The 25,573-nt window shown below is 48.1% G+C and overlaps 1 protein-coding gene, 1 long non-coding RNA gene and 3 other non-coding genes across 5 annotated transcripts in view; 1 reads left to right on the plus strand and 4 right to left on the minus strand.

The window, feature by feature from the left end:
• Positions 1 to 16,366, plus strand: part of LOC120383662 (olfactory receptor 11G2-like) — a 43,014-nt gene extending 26,648 nt beyond the window's left edge. Inside the window, exon 3 of the mRNA XM_039501829.1 lies at positions 16,293 to 16,366. Coding sequence (XP_039357763.1) covers positions 16,293 to 16,366 — 74 coding nt within the window. The remainder of the gene's footprint in view (positions 1 to 16,292) is intronic.
• LOC120383762 lies at positions 2,703 to 10,175 on the minus strand. The gene is made up of 6 exons (XR_005588520.1): positions 10,087 to 10,175; positions 7,173 to 7,254; positions 6,120 to 6,262; positions 4,258 to 4,305; positions 3,737 to 3,814; positions 2,703 to 2,899 (listed from the first exon to the last, which is right to left on the minus strand). It is a non-coding gene; the product is annotated as an uncharacterized LOC120383762 (long non-coding RNA).
• LOC120384106 lies at positions 3,164 to 3,311 on the minus strand. Its single transcript, XR_005588641.1, has one exon. It is a non-coding gene; the product is annotated as a small nucleolar RNA SNORA79 (small nucleolar RNA).
• On the minus strand, positions 4,080 to 4,157 carry LOC120384108. Its single transcript, XR_005588643.1, has one exon. It is a non-coding gene; the product is annotated as a small nucleolar RNA SNORD126 (small nucleolar RNA).
• Positions 5,231 to 5,308, minus strand: LOC120384109. Its single transcript, XR_005588644.1, has one exon. It is a non-coding gene; the product is annotated as a small nucleolar RNA SNORD126 (small nucleolar RNA).
• Positions 16,367 to 25,573: the final 9,207 nt, after the last annotated feature.

The raw sequence follows: 25,573 nt of genomic DNA on the forward strand, positions 1-25,573 counted from the left end.
ATATCTCCAGTGCACCCACGCGCCCTCTGCCTGACCCACATCATCAGGGCACCCGCCTGCCCGAGCCACGTCAGCAGGGCACCCACCCACCCGCTGCCCAACCCATTTCAACAGGGCAGCCACGCACCCATTCCTGATCCAGGTGAAAATGGCACTGACACATCCGCTCCCTGACCTGCATTGAAATGGCATCCAGTTTCCCCATAAAGCCATGTCAAAAATGGTACGCACTGCAACATTTTTCAAAGTGGTACCCAAGGCTTCCCCCACAAAAAAAGCCAAGTCAAACCACCACCCACATGCCACCTCCACCCCATCTCAAAATGATACCAATGAGATTCCAATAAAAACTGTCAAAAAGACACCCAACATCCCACCTCTCAACCCCTATCAAAATGGCACCCCATAGGTTCCCCATATAAACCACATCAAAATGACACCCACATTGCCCTCTCAACCCACATCAAAACAGCACCTCTAGGATCCCAACAACAGCCATGTCAAAATGGTGCTCATCTGCATGTTAGGGGCAATACATGAGCAACCCATCTTTTTACTGACTCTACCCTGCCTCCTACACTGATGGGAGATGCTGCTGCTGCTGGAAGGGGCCAGCTTTGAACTTGTGACAGCTGGTGATTTTAGACTCCATTTCCCAGGGTGCTAAAAGACATCCCTGTTTGTACTGGTTTCACCCTGCCCCCCACCCTAATAACCATGCCATAAAATAACTCCCCATGGATTCAACTACTCCCACTGCTAACTGCAAATCTTACCAGCTGGTTTGAGGGTTCAATACTGTTATATTTGGATTATTTTGTTAATTTGGATTTAACTTGGTGGCATCTACATTTCATAGCTTTTGTAGGCTGATCTTATTGCACACATCAGGGACTCCCTGCATCCCTCCATTTTCCCCCTGCCAACAGCAATGGGTACATCCCCATTCCCACTTAACCCCCGCCACATGGTAACATTGGGGACATTGGCATGGGGGTCTGTATGCTCCCATCTCTCTATAGCAGGGTCCCCCAATCTCCCCCTGCAATTGCAGGGGCTCTCCCTGCACCTGATACCCCTCTATGCCAGGAGTTGTGTGCCCCTTCCCCCAAACTGGATTTGCCCCACTAGGTTCTGTACACTCCCACTTCCCCTTCCTCCCCCCCCCCCCATACCAGGGGTTGTGTGCATGCCCCCACTTCCCCTATTATTGGTCTATGAGAAGCTATTTAGGGTGTCAAATGTTAAATTCTGGTGGTAGGACACAAATGAGCTAGGGGTATTGTTATGGTGGAAGGGGTTAATGGCTTCCATCAACCAGTTCTTTAGTCTATAGACAATTGCAGAGTTGCTTGAAGCAGCAGCTGTGCTAAACAGCTGGCAAAGGCTCCATGTATCAATCTTTCCCTCCTCCCATTTCCCCCCAAAATGAACAGGTTGCTGGCCCTCACCACCTCAAACATTCCTATAAAAGTTGGAAATGATTGCACGCAGTGTTCAAAAGTTATCACATAGCATTTGTGTATTTGTCTGTACATATGTAATCAGAGACCTTCACCCAGTTAAAAAGCAATCACATTAAAAGAATAAAATTGCAAATTCTCCCATAATATGGAGTACAAATAAAAATAAAAATTGGTGAATTACCAATTTTTAGGATTCATGCTGGTTTAATGTTAAATACAGGATTTTGGGGAAATGCTTGTTTCTTACGTTCAGCTGAACCCCCAAAAGCTAGTTCAAACTCTTGATGACCAAATGGCTCATGTTTTCTGGGATGGCCCTGGTTTTGAGGGTCCAGCTTGGCATCTCTGCTCGTGACACTGAAAATTTGTCCTGACTTCAATAGAACTCCCCTGGTTACCTAAACTCAAAACTACATGTTGCTGAATTTGGTTCACATAGCATTGCCTCTCAGCTCCATCTCTCTCACTGCCTCCCAGCTGTTCAACACAACAGCTGCAAGATGTAGCAGGACTGCAGTGGTGGCCCCCAGGTCAATGGAAAAGGATCTACGTCTGTTTATTTGGGGTGAAGAGAAAACAGGATGATAGAGGATGCCAACATTCGAAGCACAAAATAAAGGTCTGAGCTGGTGTCAGAGGAGCGAGTGTGCACCTGTAGGGTGGGGGAGACATGGTTTAAATGCATTTAGGTTAAGATTTTCAAATCTATGGGATTTGCCTGTTAAATTCCCATTTTTTTTTTTAAATGGGAACCGGGTGTCCAAATCCTGAGTGCATCTGAAAATTTCAGTCTAACCTAAATGGTGTTGGTAGTAGAAAACAGACAGTGGACATGGTGGAGTCAATTCATGGAAGAATGGAAAGTAATTCTGGACACAGCAGTAAATAGATCAATGTTGGTTAACATCCTGATCCTCAGTTTTGTACAAGTGCATAGATACTAGTGACTAGGAGTTTTAAAAATACCTGGACAGATATTGTATCTCAGATATGAGATCAAGCCCTAACTTATTTCACAGAAAGGGCAACTGAAAATTGCAATGCATTAAAGATGGGATTTTCAAAGGAGCCTAAAGCAGCATGGCATCTAACTCCCTTAAATCTCCTGTGAAAATCCCAACTACAGCCACTACTGACCTGGGCTGAATTCAGACCAGTGGATTAGAGTTGAGAAAGCTCCATTTCCCCCAGTTCTACCACTGCCCTTTTGTACAAAAAACACCCAACTTTTACACATCCATTCAATCTAGTTTTATTATTTATCCTGTTTTTAGTATACCCTTCCCTGGACATAACTTCAAAGAGTCTTTGTAATGCAGATTGGAGATGGGACAAATCTTTTAATCTTCAGGCCCCAAATTCTCTCTTACAGTTGATGCTGGTGGAGAGAAAGATACATCTTCCTTTCCTTTAAGGCTCATCTCAAATCATCCCTGTAAAGATAAAGGTTCACAGATACAGAATGCAGCACACAGTTGTGTCTTGGAAACCCAGTTGGTGCACTGAAGCTAACTCCTCCCAGCTGAGGCCAGAATAGCTCCTAGTGCCTCATTGCAGGCAATCTTTCAGCTCACATTGAAAAATTACTATCTGGTTACCATAGCCCACTGCCTAAAGTTTACAGAGCAATATGTACAGAGCAGGTTGTTTTTAAACTCTATTTCTGTCCCCAGAGTCCAGTTCCCTTCTGCCTCTTCGAGTGTCTGACCCCGCAAAATTCAGAAGGTGCTAACGGACAGCCAAACCCATCCAAGAGCACCCTGAGTGAAGAAAGGCCAAGTTTAATCTGCGATGACACAAAATCCCACTGCCCATGGCTCGTGGCAGCAAGAGGAACTGTCATCGTGGCCACTCTCCCTTAAATGAACCGCTCTGAGAGCAAGAGGACTCCCTAGAAAGAACACCCGTGAATTTCCCCAAATAGCAAACCTTTACTAAGCAGTTACCTCAGTAAAGTTCTGCAGCAGGGACTTCCCGTTCATATGTGCAGAAAGATATGGCTTTCTGAAAGCACCTGCCACTTCAGGCACTGAAAGGCAGCCTGGCAATGTTTGGAAGATCAGTTCAGAGACTGTTTGTCACTGAATGAGTTCTGAATAAGGAATGCATGATGCACCCTATGCCAGACATTTGTTAACTGATGGAAAACGATGTCTACACTAGTACCCCTTTTTTGTCCGACACCTTCCTCGATGGTGACATTGGCTGGGGGTACCAATTTGGGACCACACTAAGAAACTGGATGGATACGAACTTCCTGCAGCACTTACATCTGTGATTCCTATAAGGGATCCAGGGTGAGGAGGGAGAAGCGAAACCAGCCAATCTTGTCTTCAGAGTTCTTGCCCCTACAGAAGCAAAGAGGAATATTTCCAGGTCATGACCTTATTTATTAAAAAAGCATGCTACCAGCTAAAGGGAAAACTCATTTCCTTGTATCTCTGTTCCTTCTTCATCTGCACAGAAACCAGATCCATGTTTCTGAAGAGGTCCCCTGGATCTGCTACTTATTCTCCTCACTGTCTGGGACTTTACATATGGTTGCATTGGAAACCATTAGAACATCAGTTTCCCCTCCCAAATCAGACTTCAGCTACAGGTGTTTGTTTCATTAGTCTGCTCAGGGCATGTGTGTAATCAAGGTAAATCAGGTGAAACACGGACTGAACATGCAGTTCATCACAGCAGACTCCTCCTAGTCCTAAAAGTGGCAATGTGGTTGCCCCTCCCACACACAAACCACCACGAGTCTGAGACCTCAAGTGTTTGAGAATTTTAGCTGCTTCCTTACCCAACTTCCTCATGTTGCAACATGGACTTCCTGGCTTCCCAACTTCACCTGAAAGACAGATAAAATCCCTGCATGCATAAACAGGGGAGTAGCTACTAGAAGCAGGGAGGTGATTTTACACCTGTATATGGCACTGGTGAGTCTGATACTCGAATACCACATCCAGTTCTGGTGTCCAGATTTTAAAAAGGTCATTGAAAAACTGGAGAGGGTTCAGAAATGAACCATAAAAGTGATTCAAGGGCTGCAGAAAATGCCTGATAGTGAGACTTAAGAAGTTCAATCTGTTTAGTTTAAATCAAGAAAAGGCAGTTTGAGAGAGGTGACCTGATTACAGCGTACAAGTACCTTCATGGGGAGAAAATACAGGGTCCTATAGGTCTCTTTAATCTAGTGGAGAAAGGCAGAACAAGAACCAATGGCTGGAAGTTAAAGCCAGGCACATTCAAATTAGAAATAACGCACACGTTTCTAACAGTGAGGGTGACTGAACAAACTCCCAAGGGACGGTGGATGCTCCATTCCTTGCTGGCCAGAGAATACTGAATTCTCTGGCCAGTATTAAACTGGAGATCAGACTAGGCAATCTAACAGTTCCTTCTGGCATACAAAGATCTGACTTTTCAATATGGCCATATGAGCAGCTGCTAAGGGCACAGCAGTTACAGACAAGAGAATGGCACAGTGAAGTTACCTGGGGATGCTGTGAGGCGAGAGCTAGTGCAGGGAACTATTTTAAAGGACCATGCAGGGAGAACGGCTGAGTTTTAGAAAGGGGAAGGAGTCAGGGAGTCATAGTGGGGGTTACTAGGTGATGTTCTATGCCCCGTACAATGCAGGAAGTCAGACTAGATGGCTATAATGGTCTTAAACCTTGACCCCATCTACTATGGGAAATGCCCAGATTTTACTGCAGGCCCAAAATGGAAGCCACACAGGGAGTTAATGCTTCTCTCCTTCCTTGGTGTAGTGGGGTCTGCTGAGGGCACATGTGGCATCAGGGTGGATCAGGTGAAAGATCGACTGAACATACAGTTCATCGTGGCAGACCCCACCCACGCCCTCAAACCCAGCTGCAACATCACCAATGGCAAAAAGAGGGGTCTCATGGGTCTGAGAAGAAACTTCTTGTAGGCTGGGTCTCCCCTCCACACCCATCCTCAAGATAGCCCCCATGCATCCAATTATGGGCTGTCTCATACAGTAGCGCACTTCCCCCAATACTAAGTGTCTGTCCAAGGGGCACTCACTGTGCCACAAGAACGAGGACCTTATCCCCAATATTTCTGGACTCTGAGACATAGGAACATAGGTCTCGCCATGGAAAGTGAAGGATTAAAAAGTGCCTCAAGCACAGGGACAGTTGTGTGGTGACGGTTCTGGACTGGGACATCTGGGCTCAGTTCTCAGCTCTGCCACAGACTCCCTGGGTGACCTCAAACAAATCCTTTTAAACCTCAGGATTTGGGTACCCAACTCCACTGGGCTCCTTTGAAAATTTCAGTCTCCAGCTCTCTGTACCTCAGTTTCCCATCCGCAATGCTGATACTTCCTCTTTTCCATTCTTTATAACCTAAGTAGACAAAGCCAATGAAAATCTTTGGGACAGGGATGGTCTCTAATAAAGCGTCTGTACAAACCCTAGCACACTAGGGCCTCTAGGCTACAGTGTAATACAACTAATAAAACAGTGGATGGGCCCATCAAATCAAGCATCCGGCCTCTAGCAACACATCCCTCGTTACTTCCTAAGAGACCAGAGCAAGCCCTGAAAGCACAGGAGCTGATTATTTTTATCTCAGCTCAGGTAGGCCATAAAACCACTCAGTCCCTTTTCTTTAAGGCCCTACTCAGGCCCTTACCCTACTGTCCTTGGGGCTCAGGTCCAAGATGTTTCATTACAGACCATTTTCAAGATTCAGTTACAGTACTTCATTTTTCCACTTCAGCCCCGATCATTTCATGGGGGTGGGGAGTCAGTCTTCATCCTCAGCCTCTACACAATCTGAAACAGGCAAAGAAACATTCATAAGAGTGTGACCAACACAGCCTCTTCCTCTCCCCTACTGTTGCAGCTACGCCAGAGATCAGAGTTGCCACTGGAGGCATCTAAACCTAATTCCTAGCACACCACAGCCCAGTTCTACGGGAGCATATCTAGGCAGAAAGAGATAACACTATGCATGGAGGGGAAAACAGCAGGAGTAAAAGGAAGTCACTTCTGGGGTGGAGGGAGGCAGCGAGAGCAAAGTGCAACAGGAGAAGGGAGGGGAATATTTTAGCGGACAACTGGGTAAGCTCCCTCCTGATGCTTACAAAAGATCACACGGCCCTTTTAACATCCACAGTGAGCAGGCAGGATCTCAAATTTTGTTAAGGCCTCAAGCAAAAGACCGAACAGCTTCAGACAGAAAGCATTAATTTATCTGCAGTGGCAGGAGGAAGAGATGAACCAGTCCTGGACATTGAGGTCTTAAAATCTGAAGGCCTCAAGACATGTGAAGCCACAAGTCACTCTTACTACACTCCTCTCTCCAGTTCACTTGCATCTGAAGAAGTGGGTATTCACCCACGAAAGCTCATGCTGCAGAACGTCTGTTAGTCTATAAGGTGCCACAGGATTCTTTGTTGCTTCTCCAGTTTGGAAATTTTAGGTCTTGCTAAAGCACTTAGAGAGGTAGCTAAATAGAACCCAGGAGTCCTGACTCCCAGTCCCCCTTCTCTATAACTAGACTTGATTCCCCTTGCTCTAACCAATAGTCCACACTCACCCAGAGTTGGGAATAGAATCCAGGAGTCCTAACTCCTAGCCTCCCTGTTCTAACCCATTATAGTTGCCCCTAGATTTTGACAGTTTTGCTGTTATGAAACTGGGCAGGGATTCTCCATTCCTCTGTAAGAAGCCAATTTCATACCAGCTCACTGAGCCCCATATCTGGAACGTGGCATTTCTCCAAAGCAGCTGTTTCCTCCCAGCTCATCAATTCCATTTTCAGCCTAAAAAGAAGAGATACCAACAGTGTTTTAGGATACACAGACCAAAACATGGCAACCAGACTACATCCAACCCTGCCATAGCTATGTTAGAAAATTGATTTTTAAAAGTTACAGTAGAGATGGGATTTTAAAATCCTCCACAGCAGGATGTTCCCACCTTTAGGAGTAAGCAGCAGCAAGTCATCAATAATGCAGAAGCTACACCCACTAAAATTAATACAGTAATAAGGATTTGTCTTTCTCTAGCTCTTTTCTTCCAAAAATCTCCAACAAAGGCTTTCAGAGGAGTCTAAGGGAATTAGGCACCTTACTTATCCCCTTAGGCTCCTCTGACAATCCCAGCCCAAGTGCTTTACAAATATTAAGTCTCATCCACCCTGGGAAGTCAATATCATCCCCACTGTATAGCTGGGGAAACTAAGGCACAGAGTGGCAAATCACTTGCCTAAGGTCACACAGCGAGAGGCAGAGCCATGAATAGAACCAAATGAAGGTCAATCTCAATTCACCCTTCTCTAATAAGTAAGCCCCACCTCCTCCCAGCACCAGAAACAGAGCTCCCATTATCAACTATCTGAGCACCTCACAATTTCTTCCTGGTGATGTAGGGCATTGCTATTATCCACATTTTACAGATGGGGAATTGAGGCAGAGGGCCAGTTTTTTAAATGTCTGTGGGCACCTAAAGAGGCAGATTGAAATCAGTAGGGGTTAGGCACCTAGGCACTTCTGAACATTTCACTATGCAGGGGCGGGAGGGATAGCTCAGTGGTTTGAGCATTGGCCTGCTAAACCCAGGGTTGTAAATTCAATCCTTGAGGGGGCCATTTAGGGATTGGTCCTTCTTTGAGCAGGGGGTTGGACTAGAAATTAAGCCCATGTCTCTCAAATCCCAGGCTAGCACCCTAATTGCTGGTGCATCCTTCCTCTCAGCCAAAAGGCTTTACACTTCCAGTCTCAGTTCTTCCTGGTTTACTCTGGGATTTTTAAAATTAGACTGAACAAAGTGATAGAAAGCAGACTGTAGGGAACAATCCTGCACTAACCCCAAGACGACAGGCCTGCTAGGCCACACATTCTACCTAGCTCTAACCTTCTGTGTTAGAATAGTCCTTAACTGAACCCATTACTGCCCTGAATCAGCCTCCAGACTTTACCCCACTGCCTCACTTCCAGATCCAACCCCCAGAGCAGGGCAGAGAAGCTTTCTGTTAAAGCCCGGCTGCTTGCAGCCTATGGCGTTTGCATTCTGTATCTGAAATCCTTTGAGGCTTCATAGATACTGGGCTCTTGGGTATCTTTCTAATCTGCATAAAAGTTGTTGGCTCTCTTTATCATGGTAGGTGCTACATATCAGGTAAAAGTTGCAGTCTGGGATCACTCACAGGTTATGAAGTACCCAACCACTAGTAGCTAATAAGGGATCAAAAATCAACAATATTTGATAATTTGCTCTTTTTCTAGGAACTCCCATCTAAAGATTTGAGTGTTTTATAATCATGAATGAATCAAGCGTCACATGCTTCCTACGAAGTATTATTCACATTGTACAGGTGAGGAAACTGAGGTACAGAGGGGCAAGGGCAAAGTGGCTTGCTCAAGATCACCCCGGGGACAGCGTCAGAGCCAATACTCAGGAATCCTGACTCCCAGCCCACCCACCATTAGACCCCTCCACCCTCCCAGGGCGGGGGTAGAACCCAGGATTCTTGACTCCCAGCTCACCCACCCCCATCATGAAACTGCTTTTTTAAAAGGGGGTCTGGATGGCACGTGGGATTCAGCAAAGCAGATGGAACTTTTACCACTGGAGTCAGATTGGGCTCAGGACAGCCTCTGAATTCCACCCTGCATTTCAAAGCCAGCAGAGCTTGCTCAACTTCCTTCTCTTGTAATTAAGCTTCCATTTATTTACTTCAGTGGTGCAGCATGCAGTTTCATCCGCCAATTATAAAGCGGGGAGAATAGCCAGACCAAAACTGAGGCCTGGAGTCACCTTCAACTCCCACGCTCTCCCCCAGCACATGGGCCACACACAGCGTGGGCAATTTCACCATTACCAGCAGCATTTTTGAACACCAAGTCAAACTCACTTCCGGCTCACTCCACACCCCTGAAGAGACTGCTAGAACATGCAGCAGAAGGCACCTTGCTAACCCAGCCTCCCTCCGCAACAGGGACATTCTTTGTTCAACCTTCACCAGCTCACCCACCACGTGGTTTTTCCTCTTAAAAACAGATCTGTACATAAAACATCTGCTGCTATTTATGATGGTTTGCCTATGGCATGAGGAATGGATCTCAGAGCTTTGCTCTCTACTCACAGCTCTGGGAGGGAATCTACTGGAGTAAAGAACTCCTGCCTTAGCTTCTGAGCTCTGCAGCACACTCCCTGGGTGCCCTGAAACAAGTCACCAAATCATACAGGGGCAGGGAGAAGAGAGGAGTAAGAGAGAGAAACTAATTCTACAGCATATGTGACTTCCTGCAGACCTAAAGAGGAACACTGCAGACACATAGTAACTTATTAAAACACAGGGACAAATCATGCCGTCTGTTTCACCCAGGGACTGCAAAGTCCATGGGGATTTCAGGGGTGTCGCTGAAGATCACACAGCACCAGTTTTAACAAATCACTTTCCCACTAATCCCCTGCCTTTGGCCCTACGTAAAGGGGTGGCTTATGGATTCTGAATTCAACAGCCCTAAGGCCAAATTCAATCCATGGGAAAAACTTTCTCCACCACATACAGTTTAATTACATTTATTCCAATCCTAAAACATGGGTGGATGGCGAAGGATTCAAACCGAGCTAAAGATCTTGCAACTTACCAACCACGCTGGTCTGGGAGTACAGGAACAGGGTATGTGCAGGAAGCATAGTGATGATGTAAGAGAAAGATGAGAGGAAGTAATAGGTGGGACAGAGAAGAGAGCAGCCTTGCAATTGGCTGAGAGCATAAACCTGTCAGTCTCTCATTTCCTTGAATCAAAAAGGCAGGACGCTGAAACGTTAATCCCTTGAGGCTTCAAATCATGTGGCTACAGACCTTTACAGAGGTGGTTTTCTGTGAAATCCCTCAGAAAGATTTTTCAGTCTGTATTAGAGAATGCAATCTTGGCCCAAAATTTTAAAAGCTAGGCTGGAGTTCTTAGAGGAACTGTCCAGAAATCCTGATTGTAGGGTATAAATGGAGCTGATATTCAAAAGTGCTGAATAACCCTACTCAGCATTTCTGAAAGTCACTTATTTAGGAGGCTAAATCAGGGTGTAGGAATAAAAAATTAAGCTCCTTGTTTTGAAAAATTTAGCCCTGGAATTTTGGGGTCATTTTGATTCCCAAACCCTTTACAAATAGTGCAATATCAATTTAAAAAATTCACATTTATATAGCATTTGGGATTTTCCTCATTCTGAAGTCCTAGGACTGGAAAATACAGAAGGATACTGGCAATAGAGAGCCAAATTTCAAAAGTAGCTAGGCACCTAACTCCCATAGGGTTAGGCACCTAATTTCCTTAAATGCCTTTGGCAATCCTAATATATATCCAGCTTCAGAGTCAACAAAAGCTGTGGGAGGGATCTGCAATGCAGGACATCAATGACATTTGCAGGTAATATAAAAGTGGGAAATCTTGGCAAAATCTGCAAAGGAAAATAATAAAATCCCTTGCGTACAATGTTTCCTCCCAGACTGCTCTCTCGATTAAAATGACGTAACCCCCCATTATCTGCAGTGGAGTTGCTCCAGGTTTAAACTGGTGTATTTCACATAGAATTTTCCTTTGTCTGTAGTACAAAGGTAGGTATTGTTACCATTTTATGGGTGGAGAAACAGGCACAGAAAGAGGTGAAGGCCCAGATCCTCAAAGGTATCAAGGCATATAACTCCCACTGGGAATTAAGCACCTAAGTATCTGTGAGATCTGGGCCCAAGTGACTTGTCTGAGTCACTGGCCAAGATGAGACTAGAACCCAGGTGTCCTGATTCCTGTCCCTTTTATAACCACCCACTCACCTACCTCCTGGAGCCGAGTATATAATCCAGGGGTCCTGACTTCCATGTCCTCCTTTTCTGACCACTAAATTAGATTCTCCTCCCAAAACTGGGAATAAAACCTTGGAGTCTGGACTTTCAACCCCCCTTCTGCAGTGAAGCCAGAGGCAAAGAATTGATTTAGCTTCTCCACAATGGCCTTATCTTCCTTGAGTGCTCATTTAACACCTGGATTGTTCAGTGGCCCCACTGATTGTTTGGCAGGCTTCCTGCTTTGCATGTACTTAAAAATTTGTTTTGCTGTTAGTTTTTGAGTCTTTGGCTAGTTACTCTTCAAATTCTTTTTTGGACTGCCTAATTAAACTTTTACACCTGACCTGCCAGAGTTTATGCTCCTTTCTAATTTCCTCAGTAGGATTTAACTTCCAGTTTTTAAAAGATGCCTTTATGCCTCTAACTTCTTTTATTTTATTTTTTTAGTCATGGTGGCACTTTGTTGGTCCCCTTACTGTGTTTTTTAAATGTGGGATATACATTTAATTTGAGCATCTATCATGATGTTTTTAAAAAGTTCCCATGCAGCTTGCAGACATCTCATTTTTGTGTAGTTTCCCTTTCTGAAGTTAAATACTACTGTGGTGGGTTTCTTTGGTGTTGTCCCCCTCACCCCAAGGATGTTACATTTAATTATATTATGGTCACTATTACCGAGTGGTTCAGCTATACTCACCTCCTGGACCAGATCTTGTGCTTCACTTTGGACTAAATCAAGAATTGCCTCTCCTCTTGTGGATTCCAGGACTAGCTGCTCCAAGAAGCAATTATTCATGGTGTCTAGAAACTGTATCTCAGCATCCTGTCCTGAGGTGACATGTACCCAGTCAATATGGGGATAGTTGAAATCCCCCATTATTATTGAATTTTATAATTTTATAGCCTCTCTAATCTCTCTGAGCATTTCACAATCACCATCACAGTCAGGTGATTGGTAGTATATTCCTACTGCCATATTTTTATTATTCAAGCATGGAATTTCTATCTATAGATATTCTGTGGTACAGTTTGATTCATTTAAGATTTTTTTACTATATTTGACTCTGCTTTCTTTCACATATAATGCCACTCCCCCACCTGCATGACCTACTCTGTCATTCCAACATATTTTGTATCCTGGTATTACTGTGTTCCATTTATTATCATTTCACCAAGTTTCTGTGATGCCTATTATATCAATAACCTCATGTAATACCAGGCACTCAGGTTCACCGATCTTAGTATTTAGACTTCTAGCATTTGTATACAAGCATTTATAAATAGTTGTCACTTTTTAGCTGTCTGCCATTATGTGATGTAATTGAATGAGACTCTTTCATTTGAATGTTTCTCTTTAGTTCCTACCTCTACTTTATCAACTTCCATCCTCACCTCCTTACTAGGATATAGAGAATCCCCGTTAATAGAGCCTCCCGTAAGGGATGCCTCTGTCCAAACTGTGTGCTCCTCCATACCCATCAGCTTTCCCCGAACCCTTAGGCCCAAAATCTTTACAACCTTTTCAACTTTACATGCCAGCAATCTAGTTCTGCGTTGGTCCAGGTGGAGACCATCCCTCCCACATAGGCTCCTCCTTTCCCAAAAGGTTCCCCAGTTCTTAACAAACCCAAACCCCTCTTTCCTACACGCTGTGTTCCAGATGACTTCGCTCCGAGCGGGAGTGAGGGACCCTCGGCCAAACTGCCGCCGAATACATGAAAGTGCTGCCCCACTCCGGAGTTGCTGCCCCAAGCATCTGCTTGATAAGCTGGTGCCTGGAGCCGGCCCTGAGGATGACCATCATTCCTAAGACCGTCGGGTTTGGGTTGTAACTTTTTCCATATTTACACTGCATTTGATCAAGCCTCATCTTGGACCAGATCCTCAGATCATGGAAAGAGACACCATCTATTTACAGTAAGGGAGTGTAGCAATTCAGGACTCACCCCTGTGGCGCTTCCTGCTGGCTGTCTGGGAATTGGCTTGCTTTCCAGCTCCAGAGCGCCCTCTTCAGGCAGGTGTCATCACCGCTGGCTGGCCCCCTGTGTCCCTCCCAGACCCTGGTGCCCCTTTATCTGGGGATTTTGCCCCAGCAGTATCCCCTCAGTCTCTGGGTCTCCCCTCCCCAGAGATCCCCTAATCCCACCTTGCCTCAGTGCCTACTGCTAGTCATCATTTAGCCCCCGCTCCCTAGGGCAGACTGCAGACTGTAATGGCCACTCATCATTGGCAAGGGGTGGGTAGGACCTGCTGCCACTGTCTAGCCCCGGGCTGCCGCTGTGCAACCCCAGTACCTGGTTTAGGCCCCACTCAAGGCCTTGCAGCCTGGGGGGTTGCCAGGCTGGAGCTCCCCAGCCCCTTTTGCCTTTCCCCCAGCATTGCCCTACCTCAGGTCCCTGCTCAGCTCCCAGGCAGCTAGGTCCTTCCCTCTCAAAAGCTGGAGAGGGAGTCTCCTAAGCTCTGGGCTCACTGACCTTTTACAGGGCCAGTTGCAACCTGATGGGGGCGTGGCCCCAGCTGTGGCTGCCTTCCCCATCAGACTAGCTGCTTCTCACAGCCCCAGCCCTCTCCCAGGGCTGGCTTTAACCCGTTCCAGGCCAGAGCAGGTGACCACCCCACTACACACACCCATCCTCAAAATCCCCAAACCTGTGGATAGGGGGGACTCATGGCCTGGGCTCCCCAAAATTAGCCCTCCAGGGCTGCCCTTCCAGGGCCTCCCGCTTCCTTTAGGATGCCTCCCAGTTTCAGGCCATTTCCCAGGTGTTGGCCTCCGCCTTCCGGCGGACCTGCTCTGCAGCTTCCAACCACACCCTCAGGTCAGCCTCCCCCTGACCCTCCACCCTCAGGGTCTGGGTCCATTTGATGGCCTGATTGTGGACCACTTGGGTCTCAGTCTCTTTCTGAGCCCACTTGGTCTCCATCCCTTGGTGTGAGACCTGCCTGGCGATGGTCTGGTCCTGACCTCTCTCTGGGTTCCTTGCGTCTCGGCTGCTGTCTCCGCCACCTCTCGCAGGTGGCCCAATGGCCGGTCATCCTTCTGTCTGGCCACCTCCATCTGGTCCAATTTCGCCCCTTCCGGGCCCCCAGGCACCTCCTTCAGCTGCCCCTCAGTTCCCTTGCGGGGGCAGTGCCTCCTAATGTGGCCCAGTGTATGGCAGTCCCAGCAGGCTCCTCACCTCTTGGTTGCCTTGGACTCTTTGGGGTCCTTCTGGGGTTCCCCCCACTCCCCCACTGGGGATGACCTGGACCCTCCGCCTCAGGCCTGGGCATGCCCACTGCATGTGCCCTTGTCAGCCACAGGCCCAACATGTCCTCAGTTGCCTGGGTTCCCTCACCTGGCAGACTCTTGTAGGGACTTGTCCCTTCCCCTGTTCTGGGTGAGGCTCTTGGCCCCCATCCCAGTAGGGACAGTCCACCCTCAAATGTCCTTGCCAGCCTCAGGCATAGCAAGCCCTATGCTCTGCCACAGACGCCCTGGCGCTTGGCCTCCCACACCACTCTCCCTGTTTCCTCCAAAACTCCTGTTGGAGGAGTTTTACCAGGGCCTCCTGCTCTTCCGCCAGCTGGCCCAACTGTCCATGGAGGGCCCACTGCACCTCCCATAGTCTCTGTGGGTCATCAGCCCCCTTCTGCTAGGGCACTGACGCCTGTCCCCAACCAGGGTTAACACCTGGGGCCTCTGCAAAGTAAGCCCCAGTATACACAGGTTCCATTGTCCCCTTCCTCAGTTTCTCCAGGCAATAGTCCCAGTCCTTGCCTTCCCCGTGTATCGGGGCAAACCGCCTGTGCCCACATTCTTCACACTTGTAGCAAGTGCAGACTCACCCCTGCGGCACCTTCTGCTGGTTGTCTCTGGGAATTAGCTCATCCAGCCTCCAGAGCACCCTCTGCAGGCCGGTGTCCTGCTGCCACTTGGCCCCCGTGTTCCTCTCAGACCGAGTGCCCTGTTATCTGGGGTGCTGCCCCTTGGCAGTAACCCCTTTCTTTCATGGTCTCCCCTCCCTAGGGAACCCCCACCCACTATCCCCACCTCGCCTGAGTATAAGGCTACCGCCAGTCACCATCTAGCCCCTGTGCCCTGGGGCAGACTGCAGTATCAGCCACTCATCACCGGCAAGGTTGGGTTTGGATCTCTTGCCTTTGCCTACCCCTGGGCTGCCCTCTGCAACCCCCAGTACCTATTTGCTTTATGCTAGACCACAGCCTGAGGCTTTCCAGGCTGGAGCTCCCTGGATCCTCTGCCTCTCCCCTGCTCCACTCAGGTACCCCGTCTCTTGCTCCCTGCAGCCAGGCCCATCCCCCTCTACAGCTAGAGAGAGACTGCTGAGCTCCTGCCTCCCAGCTTCTTATATAGGGCCAGCTGAGGTCTGATTAGGGCGTGGCTCAGCTGCGGCTGCATCCCCAATCAGCCTAGTAGCTTTTCCGCTGCCACAGCCCTCTCCCAGGGCTGTCTTTAAACCCCTCAGGGCAGGAGTGGGTGACCACCCTGTTACAGGGATCTGTGGCGATTTACACTGGTGTGACAATACTCCTCACTAGTAGTGTGATTGTCAGAGGTGAGGAGGCAGGAGTGCTCTAGCCTGACCATTGCCATTGCCCTTCCTTCCATAGGCAGCCCATGATGTACTGAGAAAGAAAATATCCAACCGAACCACCATGACCGAGTTCCTTCTCCTGGGATTGTCTGAGGATCAGGAGCTGCAGATTTTACATTCTGTGGTGTTTCTAGGGATTTACCTGGCAGCCCTGGTGAGAAATCTCCTTGTTATCATCCTTTTAGTGCTTGACCACCACCTTCACACCCCCATGCACTTCTTCCTGATGAAGTTGTCCATACTAGACCTCAGATCCATCTCCGTCTTGTCCCCAAGTCCATGCTCAATTCTCTATTGAACACCAGGTTGTTTTCTTATGCTGGATTCATTGCCCAAGTTTTTCTCTTCATTTTCGTCACTGTGGCTGACTTTGCTTTTCTCACCATCATGGTTTACGACCGGTATGTCACCATCTGCCAACCACTGCGCTATGAGACTATAATGAACAGGGGAGCTTGTGTCCAAATGGCAGCTAGTGCCTGAATTAGTGGAATTCAGGTTTCTACTATGCAGACTGGGAAAATATTTGCACTAACCTTTTGTTGAGGCAACATGGTGGATCAGTTCTTCTGTGAAATCGCCCAGCTGCTCAGGTTCTCCTGCTCTGACTCATACCTTGGTGAAGGTGTTGTTACTTCTTTTCTCTTGTTCTTAGGCTTAAACTGCTTTGCTTTTATAATTGTGTCATATGTTCAGATCTTCAAAACAGTGCTGAGAATCCCCTCTGAGCAGGGCCGGCATAAAGCCTTCTCCACTTGTCCTCCTCACCTCATTGTGATCTCCTTGTTACTTTGCACTGGTACCTTTGCCTACCAGAATCCCACCTCCAGCTCAGCATCAGGTCTGGATGTCATGGTGACTGTTCTCTATTGTGTGGTGCCTCCAGTGATGAATCCAGTCATCTAAAGCATGCAGAACAAGGAGATAAAAGGTGCCCTGAGAAAACTGACTGAGGGGAAGTTATTCAAGAAGAATAAAATTTCCAGATTTCTCCAATGACCATGTTTGCATACTGTGCTTCTTTACAGATATAATCAACTGATGACATTATTGTCTCCATGGGAATGTGATGTGCAGTCTTTTTATGCAAAAACTCTATGTTCACAGTAGTAATAATCCAGACTAAGTTCACTGAAGTCAGTGGAGATACTGTAGGTTTACACCAGTGTAAATTAGATAAGAATCTATCTATCTATCTATCTATCTATCTATCTATCTAAAAAAATTGTTAACAAAGAGTTGCGGTCACCTAGTGATAGCTCTTGCTGTACCAGAACATTAAGTTCAGCAATACTTAAACTTTGGAACCCCAAGAAATAGAGTTAAGGTACATGCTCACATAACCTTAATTCTGCCCCCAGCTGCATTTACTGTGCTAGCTGTATTGAATAATGGAGGCAATAGGTGGGCCAGGTTGGTGGAGATGTGATTGTGATATGAGGAGGTTTTGGGATTAGCTGAGGAACATCACAGAGCCGTGACTGTGATATAACAAGATCTGGGTCTGAGTCCCCCCCCATGTATGTGATCAAAGGAGAGAGGTGCACTTGTCCCTCAAGGGACCCGTCTGCATCAATTCAGTACAGAACTGCATAGGTTGTGTCAGTAGCACTGGTGTCTTCTTGCCACAGTATAGCCAGTAATGAAGTGGAATATGAGAGCAGGCTGTGGATTTAATGATGAGTAGGGAAGTATAAATTTAGGTGATCTCCTATGTGAAGGGGCTGTAAAAGGGCATGAAGTGGCTGTTAAATTTCACAGGTGTGGTGTTCTGTCAGGGGAGCAGGTTGTGTTTGAGGGCGGGGGAGGTGAAGGTAGCTCCAGTGACAAGGCAGAGTGGAAGCGTGTGCTCAGGGGAGGTTCTAAGAATTTGGCCGCCCCAAGCAGGGCGGCACGCCGCAGGGGGCGTGCTGCCGGGCACCGGTCCCACGGCTCCTGGTGTCCTCTTGCAGACGTGCCTGCGGAGGGGCCGCTGGTCCCGCGGCTCTGGTGGAGCATCCGCAGGCATGCCTGCAGGAGGTCCACCCAAGCCGCAGGACCAGCAGACCCTCCGTAGTCATGCCTGTGGGAGGTCCGCTGTCCCGCGGCTCCGGTGGACCTCCCACAGGCATGACTGCGGAAGGTCCGCCGGAGCCGCCTGCCGCCCTGCCGGCAAAATGCCGCCCCACGCGTGCGCTTGGCGCGCGGGGGTCTAGAGCTGGCCCTGCGTGTGCTGTTATGTTTGCACCCTGCAGAGAAGAAGATACCTGAAAGGGGGTTCCAAAGAGGATGGATCTAGACTGTTCTTAGTGGTACCCGATGACAGAACAAGGAATAATGGTCTCAAGTTGCAGTGGGGGAGGTTTAGGTTGGACATTAGGAAAAACTTTTTCACTCAAAGAGTGGTGAAGCACTGGAATGGGTTACCTAGGGAGGTGGTGGAATCTCCTTCCTTAGAGGTTTTTAAGGTCAGGCTTGACAAAGTCCTGGCTGGGATGATTTAGTTGGGAATTGGTCCTGCTTTGAGCAGGGGGTTGGACTAGATGAACTCCTGAGGTCCCTTCCAACCCTGATATTCTATGATTCTAAGATAGACATGACACCAAGGAAGCTGACAGGAACACAGCTGAGTGCTATGCTCTTTTTTTAGCTGCACAATGGAAAGTAACATGAAAGTGAGGCTTGCACTGGGGAGGGGAGAGTACTCAAACATTGAAAGGGACAGGACATCATGTGTGTTATGGGTGTCATGAGGCATCGCACAGGGACAGGGGAGTTATGTTTATGAGGGCATTTAATTCACTTCTGCATTTCCTTGTTAGAAGCGTGAGGTTAGCTGAACTCAACCTTCTGGACAAGCATGAGCTGTCACTGGGAATCCTTAACTCTGTGTTAATGAAATTTTCAGCCATTTTATTTCCTATTTTTTTAAGAGAAAGAAAGCTTGTTGGTCGGAATTCTTGGTCATTGCGGCAGCTGTAGGTGGCCGTGGATATGAATGATGAGTGAAGCAAAAGGCTTTATTAAGAACCATCACATTTTTCTGGAAAGGAGTTATAATCTGTGCACTGCTTTACCAATCTGGGGTCCCCTCGCATCCATCCCCCACCTCTCGGTAAGCGCAGCACAAAGCTGGACACAGCCATCTGCAGTAATGCAGGCTCAGAGATGTGTGAAGTGGGCTGTTCATCTCAATAAGCTATTCTTAGCAGAGTGAGAAACACCTCCAGGAGACGGTACAGCCTGAAACAATCGCTCAGAGAGGTGTGAACTGCTCCACTCATATCAGTCACCCAAGTGCCAGCAGGCTGTTCTGTGTGTTGTGGGTGCATGTTCCTGTTTGCCTCTTGACAGCTTGACACTCTGAGGGGCAGCGCTTCCCCAAACCCTGGCATACATTGGGGGGGAGGGTGTTAAGGAGACAGCCTCATCCCTCCCCCCGCCTTGCCAAAGGGCAAAATCAAAGCCCCCAAGATCACAAAAGGGGGAGAGGAAGGGGGGTCCGACTCCCAAAGATGCATAGAGAGCCCCCCTCCCAATATTGGCACACACAAGGGAGGGAATTGTGGGGCTGTCGGATGCCCTGCCCCTTATTCTAGTTCTGGATCCAGCAGAGAAGGAGATAGACCAGGGGTAGGCAACCTATGGCACACGTGCCAAAGGCGGCACATGAGCTGATTTTCAGTGGCACTCACACTGCCCAGGTCCTGGCCACCGGTCCAGGGGGCTCTGCATTTTAATTTAATTTTATGTGAAGCTTCTTAAACATTTTTAAAACCTTATTTACTTTACATACAACAATAGTTTAGTTATATATTATAGACTTAAAGAAAGAGACCTTCTAAAAATGTTAACATGTATGACTGGCACGCAAAACCTTAAATCAGACTGAAGAAATGATGACTCAGCACACCACTTCTGAAAGGTTGCTGATCCCTGAGATAGACATACATGCACAGACAGTGCTGATGAAAAGACAGCAGGGTGCTGTGTTCGCTGTTAAAACCTGAAACTAAAAAAGGAAAGTGAGGCTTTCCACTGGGGGCAGGGGGAGCGGAGAGCATAGAGCCCCCTGAACATTGAAAGAGAACATCACACCCCTCTGTTGTCCCAGTCCCCCTGTCACTCACCCTCATATACCCCATTCCCAGTGTTCCACCTCTCCTCATCTCCTGACCCCCAACCCACCTCCTATCCACCCACCCTTTCCATCCTCTGTCCCATAATCACCCCTGTCCTTCTTGCCCCAAAAAACCTTCTCCCCTAATTCCCATCTTCATCATCCTCCCCTCACAGAAGGTAAGTGCGTTTCAAAAATAGTTTCAGCACCTCTTAAATATCCTGCTGTACTCAGGTGACATTTCCCCACAATTCAAACCACTCAGAGAGAGTCAGGTGCCTCCTGTTTTAGTTTCAGATTTCTGCATGGGGTTAGATCTCAACTCAAAGTGCCCAGCTGGCCTGCAGTTTTGCCAGCCAAAACATTCCACCTTGTAGGTAGCTTTCAATCAGCTCATGCTCTCTCCATGCACATGGCCAGTTTAATCCATTTGGCATGACTCCAAGCACTTCTCAGGCTGAAGGACACAACTGAGAGCTAAACTCTTCTTCCAAGAAGAAGGATTGCTAGGCAGAGACGGGCTCCACCTCACGAAGAGAGGGAAGAGCATCTTTGCAAGCAGGCTGGCTAACCTAGTGAGGAGGGCTTTAAACTAGGTTCACCGGGGGAAGGAGACCAAAGCCCTGAGGTAAGTGGGGAAGTGGGATTCCGGGAGGAAGCACAAGCAGGAAACTGCAAGAGGGGAGGACTCCTGTCTCAGACCGAGAAAGCGGGCCAATCAGTGAGTTATCTTAAGTGCCTATACACAAATGCAAGAAGCCTGGGGAACAAGCAGGGAGAACTAGAAGTCCTGGCACAGTCAAGGAATTATGATGTAATTGGAATAACTGAGACTTGGTGGGATAACTCACATGACTGGAGTACTGTCATGGATGGATATAAACTGTTCAGGAAGGACAGGCAGGGCAGAAAAGGTGGGGGAGTTGCGTTGTATGTAAGAGAGCAGTATGACTGCTCAGAGCTCCAGTATGAAACTCCAGAAAAACCTGAGAGTCTCTGGATTAAATTTAGAAGTATGAACAACAAGGGTGATGTCGTGGTGGGAGTCTGCTACAGACCACCGGACCAGGGGGATGAGGTGGATGAGGCTTTCTTCCAGCAACTAACAGAAGTTGCTAGATCACAGGCCCTGGTTCTCATGGGTGACTTTAATCACCCCGATATCTGCTGGGAGAGCAATACAGCAGTGCACAGGCAATCCAGGAAGTTTCTGGAAAGTGTAGGGGACAATTTCCTGGTGCAAGTGCTGGAGGAACCAACTAGAGGAAAAGCTCTTCTTGACCTGTTGCTCACAAACAGGGAAGAAATAGTAGAGGAAGCAATAGTGGATGGGAACCTGGGAGGCAGTGACCATGAGATGGTCGAGTTCAGGATCCTGACACAAGGAAGAAAGGAGAGCAGTAGAACAGAGACACTGGACTTCAGAAAAGCAGACTTCGACTCCCTCAGAGAACTGATGGGCAAGGTCCCCTGGGAGAATAACATGACGGGGAAAGGAGTCGAGGAAAGCTGGCTGTATTTTAAAGAAACCTTATTGAGGTTGCAGGAACAAACCGTCCCGATGTGTAGGAAGAAAAGTAAATATGGCAGGCGACCAGCTTGGCTCAACAGTGAAATCCTTGCTTGTCTTAAACACAAAAAAACAGCTTACAAGAAGTGGAAGACTGGACAAATAACCAGGGAGGAGTATAAAACTATTGCTCAGGCATGCAGGAGTGAAATTAGGAAGGCCAAATCATGCTTGGAGTTGCAGCTAGCCGGAGATGTTAGGAGTAACAAGAAGGGTTTCTTCAGATATGTTAGCAACAAGAAGAAAGTCAAGGAAAGTGTGGGCCCCTTGCTGAATGAGGGAGGGAACCTAGTGACAGAGGATGTGGAGAAAGCTAGTGTACTCAATGCTTTTTTTGCCTCTGTCTTCACAGACAAGGTCAGCTCCCAGATAGCTGCACTCTGCAGCACAGTATGGGGAGGAGGTGACCAGCTCTCTGTAGGGAAAGAAGTAGTTCGGGACTATTTAGAAAAGCTGGACGAGCACAAGTCCATGGGGCCGGATGCGCTGCATCCGAGGGTGCTAAAGGAGTTGGCCGATGAGATTGCAGAGCCATTGGCCATTATCTTTGAAAAATCATGGCGATCGGGGAAGGTCCCGGATGACTGGAATAAGGCTAATGTAGTGCCCATCTTTAAAAAAGGGAAGAAGGAAGATCCAGGGACTACAGGCCAGTCAGTCTCACCTCAGTCCCTGGAAAAATCATGGAACAGGTCCTCAAGGAATCAATTCTGAACCACTTAAAGGAGGGGAAAGTGATCAGGAACAGTCAGCATGGATTCACCAAGGGCAAGTCATGCCTGACTAACCTAATTGCCTTCTATGATGAGATAACCAGCTCTGTGGATGAGGGGAAAGCAGTGGATGTGCTATTTCTGGACTTTAGCAAGCTTTTGATACAGTCTCCCACAGTATTCTTGCCACCAAGTTAAAGAAGTCTGGGCTGGATGAATGGACGGTAAGGTGGATAGAAAACTGGCTAGATGGTCGGGCTCAACGGGTAGTGATCAATGGTTCCATGTCTAGTTGGCAGCCGGTATCAAGTGGGGTGCCCCAAGGGTCGGTGCTGGGGCCGGTTTTATTCAATATCTTCATTAATGATTTGGAGGATGGTGTGGACTGCACCCTTAGCAAGTTTGCAGATGACACTAAACTGGGAGGAGTGGTTGATACGCTGGAGGGTAGGGATAGGATACAGAGGGACCTAGACAAATTAGAGGATTGGGCCAAAAGAAATATGATGAGGTTCAACAAGGACAAGTGCAGAGTCCTGCACTTAGGACGGAAGAATCCCATGCACTGCTACAGACTAGGGACCGAATGGCTGGGCAGCAGTTCTGCAGAAAAGGACCTGGGGTTACGGTGGACGAAAAGCTGAATATGAGTCAACAGTGTGTCCTTGTTGCCAAGAAGGCTAATGGCATTTTGGGTTGTATAAGTAGGGGCATTTCCAGCAGATCGAGGGAAGTGATCATTCCCCTCTATTCAGCACTGGTGAGGCCTCATCTGGAGTACTGTGTCCAGTTTTGGGCCCCACACTACAAGAAGGATGTGGATAAATTGGAGGGAGTCCAGCGGAGGGCAACAAAAATGATTAGGGGGCTGGAACACATGACTTATGAGGAGAGGCTGAGGGAACTGGGATTGTTTAGCCTGCAGAGGAGAAGAATGAGGGGGGATTTGATAGCTGCTTTCAACTACCTGAAAGGGGGTTCCAAAGAGGATGGATCTAGACTGTTCTCAGTGGTAGAAGATGACAGAACAAGGAGTAATGGTCTCAAGTTGCAGAGGGGGAGGTTTAGGTTGGATATTAGGAAAAACTTTTTCACTAGTAGGGAGGTGAAGAACTGGAATGGGTTACCTAGGGAGGTGGTGGAATCTCCTTCCTTAGAGGTTTTTAAGGTCAGGCTTGACAAAGCCCTGGCTGGGATGATCTAGTTGGGTTTGGTCCTGCTTTGAGCAGGGGGTTGGACTAGATGACCTCCTGAGGTCCCTTCCAACCCTGAGATTCTATGATTCTATGACTAATAACACTGTACCTTTATTTCCACCAAAGGGCTGCTGGGGTGGCCTTGAGCACTGGAAATGCTTCCTACTGTGAGGATCTGAGCCCTGGTTTGACCTCTATCTGGGCACAAAAAATCAGCACCAAAACACACCAACGTTAAGAAAAGTTAGAAGTAACTCCTTTGGAGTCAATGGGGCTGATTTCCTCTTGCTCACCTTGGTGTAAATCAGGAGTAATTCCATTGCAGTCAAGGAGCCTGATTCCCTTCTCACTCTCCGCAGGGTAAGTCCATGGTGTTACAATGGAGTAGGTCTGGTCTAAGAAAGAGGAGAGTCAGGCCCTTTGACTCCAGGCCCTGCTGCATCCTCCACCCCCTGAACTCCCTTATCCTACTCCCTGAGTGTTTCCCTCCCTCTGCCTCACACAGCCCAGACCCCCAAACAAACACCCACAGCCCCTAATCCTCTCCCTCCCTCTTGCAACCCTCCACCCCACAGACCCTCTCAGCCCCTGTTCTTTGAGGTTCCCCTTTCCATGGCCCAGGGCCAATTCCCCCACCCTGAGTTCCTGACTGAGCTTTCTCACAGATCCCTGCTTAACCCCTCTGTCCACCAGTCCCCTCCTGTGCTCAGCCCCACTCCCCTAAAATGGCCCCAGCCCCAGGGAGCATGCCCCACCTCAGCTTCAAATACCTGCCCATTCTCTCGTCCTTCTCCACATTGACAAGACCTGGCCACCATTTCCTTCCATCCCAACTCTCATTCTTCCTCTGCCTGGCCCAGTCCCTTTTCTGAACAGTATTTTCAGGCTGGCCTCTGCCCAGCCTCACCCAGTACACAGCTAACCTGGGGAACTCACTGCCACAAGATATCCCTGAGACAAAATGACCAGAAGGGTGAGACACTGACAGGGATCATGAAAGCCTTCACAGTTACATTCGATCAGAAAATGAATTAAACCACTATGGTGCAGGTCTCCAGCCAGCCACTCACTCACAGGGAATCACCCTGACGTGGAGGTTAGTGCAGAATTGTCCATTGGGGGTGGGGGGGGCAAGATCCCTGCCCCTCCCTCTACAGTAGGTGGCGCTGTTCCCTTCAGGAGTCACTGCTCTCAGCAGAGCTGTTCCCAGGACCCTGGGGAAAGCAGCAAATTTATTCCCATAAAGCTCTGCTTACTCTCAGGGCTGGATTCAGACACTCGAGGGCTATGCAAGGGACTCTGTCCCCTTGATCTGGTGTCACACGTGGCGTGTCAGTGGCAGGAACCCCTCAAAGAGAGGCTGGGACAGTGGCATTGGACCCCTGCTATGTCCCAGAAGAGGAGCAGGTGACTGTCCCCCAACCCCTCGGGATCAGCATGGTGCCCACAGACAGGCAGGGGGCAGTCGTGATACTCTGAGTCCTTACTTTCCCAGCCAGGGTGTTTCTGCATGGGTGAGGGGGTCAGGATTGCTGTGCTCTTCCCCTCCCCCTGCATACCGAGTCCCCTGCTGAGGTGGGGTTGGTGGAGTCCTCCAGAGCAGTTCACACCCCATGGAGATGCCTGGGACAGTTCCATTCTCCCACAGCCTTTGTCTCAGGCCCTCTTCAGACTCAGGCACATGATGCTGCAGTGGGGGCAGATCTCCTCATCCCATCCCATCCTTATTGTTCCAGGCTGCGGGTGATGCAGTATCTGTTGCTGGCCGCTGTCAGAGCCAGGGCACTGGACTCTGGTGATTCCTATATTCCTGTGGAACACAGGCAAATTCTGTTTGGGAAATAAAAAGACACATATTTCACCCAGATCTATGAAAATTCATTAAGAGCTCAAACAAAACTGAATCATGGATCATCTCTAAATCGAAGTTTCATTATGAATTTTCTCATGCAGTCTCAATTATTATGCCCCAAATTTTGGTAAAGTGAGCCACAGAGAGTTGAAGTAACATAGCTGCATAGTTTTTGGCATCTTATGACCTCCTCTCTCTAGATCTCTGGCTGTACTAGTTATCATTTCAGGCTGGGATACTCAATGGTGTCTAAAGGAGTT

This window comes from Mauremys reevesii, linkage group 15 (genome assembly GCF_016161935.1).
Source record: "Mauremys reevesii isolate NIE-2019 linkage group 15, ASM1616193v1, whole genome shotgun sequence".
NCBI lineage: Eukaryota > Metazoa > Chordata > Testudines > Geoemydidae > Mauremys > Mauremys reevesii.